This window comes from Botrytis cinerea, chromosome 12 (assembly GCF_000143535.2).
Source record: "Botrytis cinerea B05.10 chromosome 12, complete sequence".
In the NCBI taxonomy this organism is placed as follows: domain Eukaryota; kingdom Fungi; phylum Ascomycota; class Leotiomycetes; order Helotiales; family Sclerotiniaceae; genus Botrytis; species Botrytis cinerea.
The window spans coordinates 707,749-719,097 of record NC_037321.1 but is presented as its reverse complement, the minus strand read 5'-3'; the positions used below and the strand labels follow the sequence as shown (position 1 = coordinate 719,097).

Sequence of the window (11,349 nt, the reverse complement as noted above, 5' to 3'; positions counted from 1 at the left end):
TCACACAGCATGTTTTGATTTATGGTGTTAATAGCAGAAGACAGCGTTGAGATCTACAAAACGTTCCAGATGAATGATGAACACAAGCAAAAGAGTTACATACAAATCGCAGTTGCTCATGTATATACTTATTCGAAAAACAATCCTCATCTCGCATTCTCAATTTCAAAATCCAACGCAGATACAAAGTGAAAATAGGCAGGAAAGGATTTTACATAGTATATATATACATTTGAATCATAAACACCAGAAAAGATCATATATATATCTGCATCGAGTAAGATTTATGTATATAAAAAACACACACACACATCCAACTCCAGGTCATCAAATCTCTGTTTTCTTTGAATGCCATGTCGTGATTTCCTGTCCATTTCATGAATTTCCTTTCCTTTCCTTTCCGTTTCTTTTCTTGCCCGTTCCATTTTCAGGTTTCCAGTAGGGGGTCTCCAAGATCCATATTCATATTCATGTTCCCAGTCCGATATCCATCCCTTGCCTTCCCTGCCTATCCCGTCCCGTCCCATTCCGTCCAATTCATCGCGCACTGTGAGAAAGTAAAAGCGCAAACACATCAAGAGAGAGAGAGAAAAGAAGAAGCAAGGAAAAAATCATAAAGCTAAACCCGTTCCATCGCCCGTCCAACGATATAGAGAGAGCACTTCTCTCCGTTTCAACTGTTGCTCGTTGAAGTCTTCTGGGATACGGCCGCGCACCTGTGCGAGTGCTGAGCGCATTACTTTGCGGAAATTGCGCTGGGGTATTGTGTTAGTTTTCTATGGATGTGATATAGAGTGTGGAGAGAGGGAGAAGAGAGGGGTTAATGAGTCAATGAATCAAGGCGGAACTAACCTGGTATTCTGTATTCAGCGTCGCGACACAGGCTTCGTGGGCTCGGACGATGGTTTCACAGGCTTTTACCACGCTGGGTGATGCTTCGACCTATTTATTGATGTTAGTTTAATGATTCACATCATATTTCGGAAAAGATGTAGGCAGCGAAGAATAAGCACAGAATCAAACATACCTGAAGTTTATCGGCAATGAGTAACAACAGAAAGCTACCCTGCAACAAATACACACCAAAGAAAAACGGCATAAACTCCAACCCGGGATCATATTCCAAAATGTTATTTATGGCTTCTGCTGCACTAACAGCATGACCTGTCGCGTTGATGAAACTTTGCGACGAGATCCATAGGTCGTTATCGTCAAGTAAAGAAATTGGGTCCCATTTTCCCGTTAATAAGATGTGAAGAACATGCATGACATGTGTACCATAAGCCACCACAATCCGCGTTTGGATATTGGCTTCGGAGACGTGACTTGAGGATACGGTGTGAACTGAATGAACTGAAGGAGAGCCGGCATCGTTGCGTTCGAGAGTTTTATTTGGTGAAGAGGATGAATTGTTGCCTTCCATGTTTTCAGTTTGATCATCCGGCAAGGGAGGAATTTGTTCGGATTCGAAATTTCGTAGACTTTGACCATAGGCATCGAGTTGTTTTGCGATTTCATTAGCATGATCATCCCACTCGCGAGCAGAACGAAAGCCAATGCCGAATCGAGGATGGTTTTTGGCGTGGTAGAGATCTACGATCTCGCCGAGGATCGTCATTAGGGGTAGGAAGTATCCGAATATACTATGTCCAGTACACTCAAAGTTAGGTCCGCGCGTCCGTATACGATGAGTGCCCGAAGGGGAAGTAATATGAATGCTTGAATCACCAGTATAGTATTCTCCAGCCTGCCATAATGCATCATCCATTGGCTGGAGAAGACCATCACATTCTATATCTAACAGAAAGAGTGGCCTGTTGTAACATAATGCGAGGTGCCTGTCCACGGTATAACAAAGCCACCATATCCTTCTCCTTTCTTCTCTCTCTTCTTCGGTTATCGATCCTGGAGTTCGAGGTAATTCATCATCATCTTCTCCGTCAGCATCCACATCATTGGCTCCTTCATTTGGTTGTTCTGGAGCCATTGGTGCTGGATGGTGGGGTAATTCCCTTCCTAATTTAAGTTCACGAGCCAATGACCAAGCCGCATTCCACCAACGCAGGCTCGCTCCTTTGTACTCACTAGCGGAAACGACAGTGGCGAGATGAATATAAGTTATAACATCGTCAAGAGTTCCCGCTGCACCAAAAGCACCTGTTTCATTCAGTGCATCTGTAGATACCGAACCGGGCATCGCTACACCAAGACCACCCAGCGCCACGCCATTAATGACAGTATTAGAAAAATTGGAAGCAGATTCGTTGCTTCCGGACGTTCCATGAATAAGAGGTTTAAGGAGACCGACAGTAAGTTCGAGTAACTTTTGACAAATTCGTCCACGAGATGATGGACTGGCTGTTAGAAAAGCTGCGTCACTAGTTTGTGCCACAACCCATAAAATGCTAGCAAGTAAGGCAGGCGTACATTGCCGAGGTTTCGTGGGGTGAAGTATCGAGTGTTTGCGAAAGACGTAACCGAGAATATAAGGAGAGGTAGGGTGCATCAAAGCTGATGACGAGCTTGCGAAATATAATTCGAGTAAATCACAAGCTAAAGGTATGGGGATGATACTGCCAAGGTGAGGTACCAATGGCTGTAGCACGGGATATCGTAGAGGCGCATTGAAGTTCTGATGTGTCACGTGTTGGTACTGGTTTGAAGGAGAGGGTAATGACATCCACCCACCGGGTGAAGGGGCCTCAGAGCCCATAGGAAAACCGGTCAAAGGGCTTTCGGCTAAACGAAACTGACCTTGGGTATTACCCGTAAAATTAGGCGGGCTTTGGCCCTGTATAGCATAGGGTAGATCTGAATAACCGGTCTGCGACGTGTTAAAGTTTGCATGACTGCCACTGCCGTTCATCATGTGGGGATTTAAAGTAGAGCGGTAACCGTGCATGCTTGAATAGCCATGTAAATTCAGGGACCCAGGACTGCCGATTTGATCGACGTCTGCGCGGCTAACGTGGGGCGGATGTCCTTGGGATGGTACTTCTGTGAGGCTTTCGAGACTACCGGCACGAATTCTTCCTTTCATCAATTCTCGAGCTGAAGGCTTTTCAACGGCGGCTGTGTTAAGACTTAAAGACCTAGATGGTGTATGTCGTGGGAATTCAACATTTTCGTTTGTCATGGAAATGGCGGAAGATGGATCATTGCGGGACTCCACTGGCGATCTCTCTTCGGACGATTGATCAGTAGGCGACTTTTGTCCATTGGCAGCAGCGGCAGCGGCTGCTTGTTGTGCAAGATCTTTTCGGGAAGCTTTTCCTCGCTTTTTTCGTTCACGAATATACTCGCATCCTAGTCCAAATTCTATGTCCTCATGAGCCGTATCCGTTAGATTTCAATGAAAATACTTACCGACACAATGAGCGCAGGGACTTTGACCATCGCATTTAGTCCTGAGTTGATTACACTGATCGCAAGCTCTGCTAATTCTTCTTCGAATTGGTCCAGAATTCCCGGTCGCTCTGGCAGGTGTAGCGTTGCCTCCTGGCATTCCCATTGCATAAGGATGCTGACGATGTTTTGAAGTAGCATTTCTGTGACTCTGTGAGTTTTGACGAATGTCCACTTGCTGTTGGTGAAGCTGTGAGATAGCATATTGTGAGCCATGAGCAAGAGTGTCTAAGCCTGAAGTGTGCATATGACTGGACGGTAAGTGTCCGTTAGACAACATATTGTTCGAGGGCATAGTATTATACGCCGAGAAACGATGAAGGGGATTGGAAAGCATTTTGGAGTTGATGTGCAAACAAAGTTGCTAGAACAAGGTTGGTTTGGGGAGGCTTAATCTAGCTGCGATGGAAGCTCTGTTAATGATTGACAGATTTAAAGGTTGATGGCTAACGAGCTGTCCAGAAGATGGAAGAAGTAAATAAGGTTCTAAAAGGATTTAGAGAGTGCGATTCGAGCATCTATATCTCCTGAAAACGGCATGTAATTGACATACACCTTGGCTCCCTGTATATCAGCAGGACTGTCTTGGAAGGGGAAATAAAAAGCTAAAATAGTAGCCACAAGATGACAGGGCAATATCTCTAAGCATGAGCTCATGAACTAATAAACTGAGTGGACTATATGGCGGGGTTCGCATGAAGTACCGGTAAAGGATAAGAGGCATATTCTTTTCCAAAGGTTTATTGATCTCAGGTTGTGGAGAGAACAAGGATTAAGAAAATCAGCGAATAGGTCCAGGGTGTGCAGATGCTGGTCTTTTGGTCTCGGAGAGCCTACCCCACGGCGGCATCACCTCCGAATGTCTTTTTCTTCGGTCATACTTTTTCCGAAAATCTTGAAATCGAAGATTGAATCATCAAGGATGCTCTGGTGGTTGGTGGTTGGTGTGAGCAAGGTTTGCAATTTTTGTTGAAATTCCATCTCTCAACCAATGATACTCAATCTAAATGAGGGCGGCCAGTGACAATAGATGTATGGCGTATGGCAAACACAATATCACTTATCGTTTTTCTTTCGTTCTCTCCAACAGCACTTTGATAAGTCCATTGTTTCGTTTTGCCATGAAATCAAGGACTTGGTTGAGGTTGACATGGGGTCCAAATATGTAATAGTAGCTCGTTTAGCTAGCTAGCTGTTGGTGGAGTGGAGAACGGAGTGGAGTGAGTCTCTGGCGAAATCTTAATATTTGCCATCCGTCAACTCTATTCAGTGGGTTGAAAAGGATTGGACAGCAGGAAAGACAGTCCACTCGGTAGGAGACGGCTCTATCCTGCAATTGGCAGTTCTCAATCTTGTCAGCAGAGTTCTAGTGTTCTAGTCCATGAACTTGCGCAATAAATCACCCTCCAAGAAAACGGGATCAGGGATACGATCTCTACTATTGTCTTTTAGTAGTGTAGCACACATGAACGAGTTATTCAGGAAGTTGTCAAGACAATCCAGATTCCACATCCCTAGAGTCGAAATTCTCAAATGAGTGATCATCAGGGCCCCCCTCAGGTCAACCCAGCTCACCCCAGCTCAACCCAAATCGACCCCTCCTCCGAGGCTGGTGTGACCGGGAAAAATTTAAGAAATTTTAAAGGGCGACAATCATCATTGTTGGGACAAGGTAACGATCTGTGTTCATTCCCCCCTCCCAGACCTTATTTCTCCAGAGCGTTTTTGAATTACCTTTCCCCCACACCCCTTTTCACCTTAAGTTCTTAATCTACTTGGTACGTCGAGTTGCGACGAATACGAAAGAAGAGGTGAAAGTGGGTGGCGTAAATTGGTGATGATACGGTTCTGAGAGCCGTAATGTGATGTGCAAGCACATTTCTTAATGAAAGCTTGCTTGCTTGCTTGTTTTCTTTCTTAATTCGACACAATAGTGTGTTCTAGGAGTGTCTCTGTGTGTACTGTACTCGGTATTGAGTTTGTGTCCCCAACCCCATTTCGACAATTAATGCGCCAATGAAACCCCAACATTTGATTCAGTTCCCACTTGTCTAGAAGTCAAATTAGATATTTTTGGGTACCTTTAGTTACAACGGACTCAATTATCAAATCTAAAGTAATCATTCCATCGTAATGGTGCGCATAATATTTCAGTGTGAGCTACATCAAGTCCCCCTCTCTGATCGCCATTTGCAGCCCGAGGTAACTTTCTTTCGGGCACCACATAAGATCTCCACACTCAACCATCAATTCAGATTTTGGCTTTATGTTTGTGGTCAGCAGTTTCCAATCTTCAACGCAGCATTCCCTTCGCAGCATCCTCCCGAACACAGCCATACATGTTTTGGGAAATCCAATGCAACAAACACATGCAAACGACATTCATGACACGGCAATGAGATTATGGATAGTCAAGAGTACGTTAGCGAGGTTAGGTACTCGAGTCTAGCTGCTGTTGAATGCATGTCAATCCTCATACATACAGTACATGCTTACCGCAAAGGAATCGGGTGTGGTACGTCCAGTATTGTTCTCAATGAATTGTTAGTGGTTATTCCTGGTTACTTGACCATCCAAGCACCAAACGGTCCGATGTTCCTCGTCCTTGTTCGAGCTTGCTCGTCTGCACATGCTTTCGCTTGCACGTTTGTATGTGTTGCTCTAATCCCAATGTGACTCTGTGCCCGACCCCAACTTCTTGGCAACCCCATATCGATTATGTTGATTTGATGAAAGCTCGTAAGCAAAGTCACATTTTGAGCCGTGATCAATAAAACAATTCATAAGTTCACTCTATCTCATCTCCAAAGTCGGTAACAGTCGGGTCACGTCAGGCTTTTGAGAGGGTGCAGCATGCAATATGCACATCCAACAGAATCCTGAAGGTCTATCCTTCTCCAGATCAAAAAGTCCCCATGTATTACCAGGTGCGAGGCCTTGATAAGCGTGAGAAAATTGGAACTGCCATATGCAGGTGCAGCTGTTAGTAGCACCAGAATGCGGAGTCCCGAGGAGATCCATGTTAAATTTCCCCGTGAAATTTCCCCATTTCCTTGAGAATCAGAAGTAACTCTGTTCTTTTTCACGAGTCGGTACGTACTTCTTTTCTCTTTCACTCGATCTTTGTTGAGGTGACACTGCATTTTGCCATCATGCGAATCATTCATTTCTCATTTCAGGCAGGGGTGGCAGGTTGTTGGTATCTAGATGTGACGATCCTACTTTCCATTGTCCCTTGTAATATCATGTGCCAGGATGAAATATAACGTAGGCATTTCGTCTCGGACTCCGTGTCTAGGTCGTCAAAGATATTAGTTAGACGATAAGCTTTAGCCAGCCACCCGAGAAGCGCAATATGGCCCGTGTCTCTTTAGGAGCCGAAGTCCGCCGCAATCAAGGTGGAAATCTTAAGACTGAAGTGATATACTAATAAGGTTATCATGGTCAAAATATACGTGCCATTATCATGCATTGAGACTGTCCCGGGGACCCCTTTTCTAAGCCCTAAGTTCACAAGTGCATCGTGAGGTTATCGAATCATGAGCAAGAGGAATGCCTGGACCCGTGTACTGATATATCGAGTTCCCAGGAACAAATTGACCAATATTGAAAATCAAAACCACGGGAAAATCTCCGATTTCTCCACGTTTTGGTGAGACCTGCACCGTGAGAGAAGTGCTGCGGTGAATGGGCCGATGTTCCCGCACTTTTTCTACCTTGTTACCCCAGATCAACGAGCCTCTTGCCATAAGTCTCACAGCTTGACAATCTTTATGTTTTTTGGTTGGCATTTTTCACTCCCAAACACCAGCTGACTTGAAGATCCTTAATTCTTGCTTTCTTGACATATGGTGATCACGACCTGGATCTTAGACCGCACCAGAGACAAATTTGGAGGGTCGGGAAATGGTTACCAATGCAGAAACTCATATCGGTCCTTCGATGGCGAAAGATTGATATCGGAGGAATTCGAAACAGTTTGATGGCTTAGTACATTCCATTCTGGAACTAGGATGGAATTATGGTGGGATCGCAAAGTAAGATGCATTTTCCCCCAGCCACACGTGTCAACAAACATGCTGAACAAGACCGTCAGAAACGCCTTTTTCGACACAAAAGATGCTCTCATAGGAAGATTGTCAAAATTGTATAATGAGTGTTGGGATATCCTTTGGAGGTCAGACGCTGATATCCATGACATGGCATGCCAGCTCGAGTGACAGTTCTGATGTCGTGTCACTCTGAATAACTCGAGGCGATGTGGTACTGCATTTGAAGTCGACATGAGATCAATGTCGCAGTGTTGTAAGGTTGGACTAGGTGTATATGGTACCACCACGATTCCACCACGTAGGTTTAGTAATTCCGGAGAGTCATTCTTTGAGAATCCTTGATGGAATGATCTTTTAGAGTCGATCTTAACGGTGCGAATTTTGGCACCTTTTGAAATGTCAGCCGCCAGGAACGCCATCACTAAATCACATGTTACGAGGTCGGCCAGCTCGGGCGCTTGTAAGGCGATTAGAAATTGAAACCCAATGCTCAGCTCTTCAATCCCAATTTCACTTCGTTAACTTAAGCCGAACCTCTACGGTTGCGCCTACAGATATTGGATTCTAGACTGTAACGATATCCTGCCTACTTAGGAAGGTGCTTGAGAAGCTGCTGGGGGTAGTACCTCGAAGGTATTGAGATTCATAACAAGCATGTGAATGTGTTATTGCTTGAAATCATAATGTGCCCGATCCCGAGTGTCAACCCTGCTTGGAATAAAGTTGTTTTTCTAGAAGATGAACATGATACGCATGGTATTTGAAGTATCTTGCCTAGGAGCAAAGTCTTCGTGAACCGTGAAGGTCTTGTTATGCAGCAACAGCTGGTAGTAGCCATAGGTATGCGATATATAGTCGAGAGTGAGTCGAGCGTGCGATGTGTTTACAAATAAAGTACAGATATCAACACATGATGTGTCATTTGTCACCCATCACCAGAGCCAAGCACGTGCCAAGATTAGAAATGGTTCTCCAAACTTATATTCAGAATCTCGTCGTCGATAATAAGTACCATTGAGGTTGTTGATCTTTTTGATATCAATCTTTTTCATTGCTTACTAATGATCGAATTGTTGTGCTTATCTCCTCGAGATCCTTCGGACGTCGCGTGCCTCGAAATCGAGGCCAAAAAGCCTGGATTCTGTAATCACTGTGTGGTCTGACGATGAGACACCTATCTGGTCATGTGATCTTCGGCAGAGCCTTGTTCGCTCATATCTCGGCTTCTAGACGTCATCGCTCTTGTCTTTTGATATCATACATGCTTCATGACTGGGAATGGCCTCAAGAGCATATCAAGACGCAGTTGTCAACATATGGCCATCTTTTCGATTTATTCTCTATTCCATTTCTTTACGTAGTGCCGCATCCGCATCGTCCGTCCTACAACACCGTACTCGTATGCCCATTGCCCATGCTTGTTCAATTTTCTCTTGATTTCTCGTCGATGAGAAATCAACAATTCTGATTAGTAAACTTCCCCGTCAAAGAGAGTGGCCTCGAACACTCTCAATGGTCGAGAATCATATCTCCGATGTGTCTACATCATCAAACTAGGAGATAATAGTAAGTTGTGGATTATCAACCATCCGCCCAGGCGAAGCTCCGCATGGTGATCCCACCGATCTTTTTCTTTGTACTGGTACATATTTGCTCACACCTCTATCACGTTAACATCAACATCTTTGTTTTCCCATTCATTGAACCTCATACTCTACATATACTCACATTTACATATATAATTCCACCGAAAACTACTCAACATGTCCCAATCAATTCCCAAAACCACCAAAACGTGGAGAATCGAAGGAGTAAACGGATTTGACAGCTTGAAATATGATACTCAAGCTACTCTTCCAGAATTGGGTGCTAACGATGTCCTCGTGAAATTTCACGCTGCTTCATTGAACTTCAGAGATTTGATAATTCCCAAAGTAAGTTTGCAAAGCCAATGCTGTCTTTGATAACGCTGCTCCCGTAAGTAAAACTAACCAGTTATTTTCTTCCGTAGGGCCAGTATCCATTTGCACTCAGAGATGGCATAATTCCCGGCTCTGACGGTGCCGGCGAAGTCCTCGCTGTTGGATCAAAAGTAACTCGTTTTACACCAGGCGCCAAAGTCGTTACTCTTTTCAGTCAAACCCACTATGGCGGTTCGCTCGATCATTTATCTGTTCAAAGTGGCTTAGGTGGTGCCGTGGATGGCACACTTCGTCAACACGGCATTTTTAACGAAAACGGGCTCGTAGACATGCCTACCTCCCTTTCATACCTCGAAGCAGCAACTCTGCCATGTGCAGCTGTCACAGCTTGGAATGCTCTTTATGGGTTAAAGCCGGTGAAGCCTGGTGATGTGGTTCTCACGCAAGGAACTGGTGGTGTTAGCATATTCGCTGTCCAATTTGCCAAAGCAGCTGGGGCAACCGTGATTGCCACAACCTCCTCCGAGTCAAAAGCTTCGACACTCAAGAAACTTGGTGCCGACCACGTAATCAATTACAAAACCACTCCAGAATGGGGTGCACATGCCAAATCTCTCACTCCCTTGTCCGCTGGCGTAACGCACATTCTCGAAGTCGGCGGTGCTACTACCATGGCACAATCTCTAAAAGCAATCAAGATCGACGGCGTTATCAGTATAATCGGATTTGTAGGCGGGCAAGCAAAAGAAAAGGAGCCAGGATTTCTGGACTGTTTGATAAACATCTGCACAGTTAGAGGTTTGCTCGTAGGAAGCAGAGAAATGTTCGAGGACATGAACAGGGCAATTGATGCAAGTGGAATCAAACCAGTGGTTGATGAAAAGGTATTCGGACTGGATGAGCTTAAGGAGGCTTATCAATACATGTGGGACCAGAAACATTTTGGCAAGTTGGCCATTAAAATCGAGTAGAGGCATGTAAGCATTTTACCATGGGTACTAGTACAATTCGGGGCTATCAGGATTCCATATTGGCCATATTATCAGTATATACTATAAAAAAGGAGGAACACCGATGAAACACTACCTCATAGACACCTATTTAGATGGTACACAATATTCACAATTTAAACATGTTTATTTCATCCTATCTGATCCCATTCCATTTGGTATTCTGGAATTTCCCATTTTCATATGTTCTCAGGAAAGCAATATTCATGGTCGACAAAATCCAGATTCTTTGATCCTGCTTTGCTCTCCAATCTTTATCTGCCGCTTCCCATTCATTCTCTCACCTTGCTTGTCCCACTCTCTGCAGTAATCAGATCTACAAGATCGGCTATCAGAATTCACTAGCCGGGGCTCTTTTGCGTATGCGAATTTGCAGCACAGTGCTCATTCTGTTTCAACAATAGGATTCTACTTTATGATTCCTATTTTGCCCATCCATGTACTCGAAGTTTTTTTTGGTGTGGGCTGTAGGTTCAGATGTGATGAGCCTTACATTCACATATTTTTGAACCTTTGCACTTGTATGCTTAGAGAGAAGAAGTGTACGATGGTTCTAAATAGTTCTTAGATCATCTCCATGTCGGACTGTAGCTTAGGATATTGAAAGAAGAGTCCGCTTTGATCATTGATAGTTGCATAAGCTTGTTTCCTGTGTAAATCTCAGGGGTATTTTAGTGGGTGTTTGAATCTCTTGTACTTTCTTTTACATCTTGAAGCATCGTATTGCATCGCAAGCCTTTCTTGTCAACAGTCATGCCGTGATTCAATGGAGCAAAATGCGAGGAGTGGATGATTTCGAAATGAATCTATGTGATCGGTTAGACCTTCTCGCAAAAGTGAGTGGCTGGATACCTAGGGATGTCTATAAAAGGGCGATTTTCTCTCATTGTCTACTAATATTAGCTTAGGAGCTGCTACAGCAGCATCTGGCTCACCGTGTGATGAGACATTGACGTTTTG

At 44.3% G+C, this 11,349-nt stretch overlaps 2 protein-coding genes across 5 annotated transcripts; one reads left to right on the top strand and one right to left on the bottom strand.

Annotated features, from left to right (window-relative positions):
• Positions 1-157: 157 nt before the first annotated feature.
• On the bottom strand, positions 158-4,052 carry BcxlnR. Of its 4 annotated transcripts, XM_024696287.1 has the most exons (5): positions 3,367-4,052; positions 1,729-3,318; positions 1,028-1,643; positions 853-942; positions 158-755 (listed from the first exon to the last, which is right to left on the bottom strand). In XM_024696287.1, the coding sequence occupies exons 1-3, from the start codon at positions 3,740-3,742 to the stop codon at positions 1,618-1,620; spliced, it is 1,992 nt and encodes a 663-aa protein (XP_024552093.1). In that variant the 5' UTR covers positions 3,743-4,052; the 3' UTR covers positions 158-755; positions 853-942; positions 1,028-1,617. The 4 variants fall into 4 exon arrangements, with proteins under 4 accessions (XP_024552093.1, XP_001558042.1, XP_024552092.1 ...); XM_001557992.2 differs by having other exon boundaries at positions 1,028-3,318; XM_024696286.1 differs by lacking the exons at positions 158-755; positions 853-942; positions 1,028-1,643 and having other exon boundaries at positions 2,233-2,632; positions 2,689-3,318.
• A 4,668-nt stretch (positions 4,053-8,720) lies between these two features.
• BCIN_12g02050 (hypothetical protein) lies at positions 8,721-10,538 on the top strand. The gene is made up of 2 exons (XM_001557990.2): positions 8,721-9,391; positions 9,469-10,538. Exons 1-2 carry the CDS (start codon positions 9,221-9,223, stop codon positions 10,348-10,350), a joined length of 1,053 nt encoding a protein of 350 aa, XP_001558040.1. The 5' UTR covers positions 8,721-9,220; the 3' UTR covers positions 10,351-10,538.
• Positions 10,539-11,349: the final 811 nt, after the last annotated feature.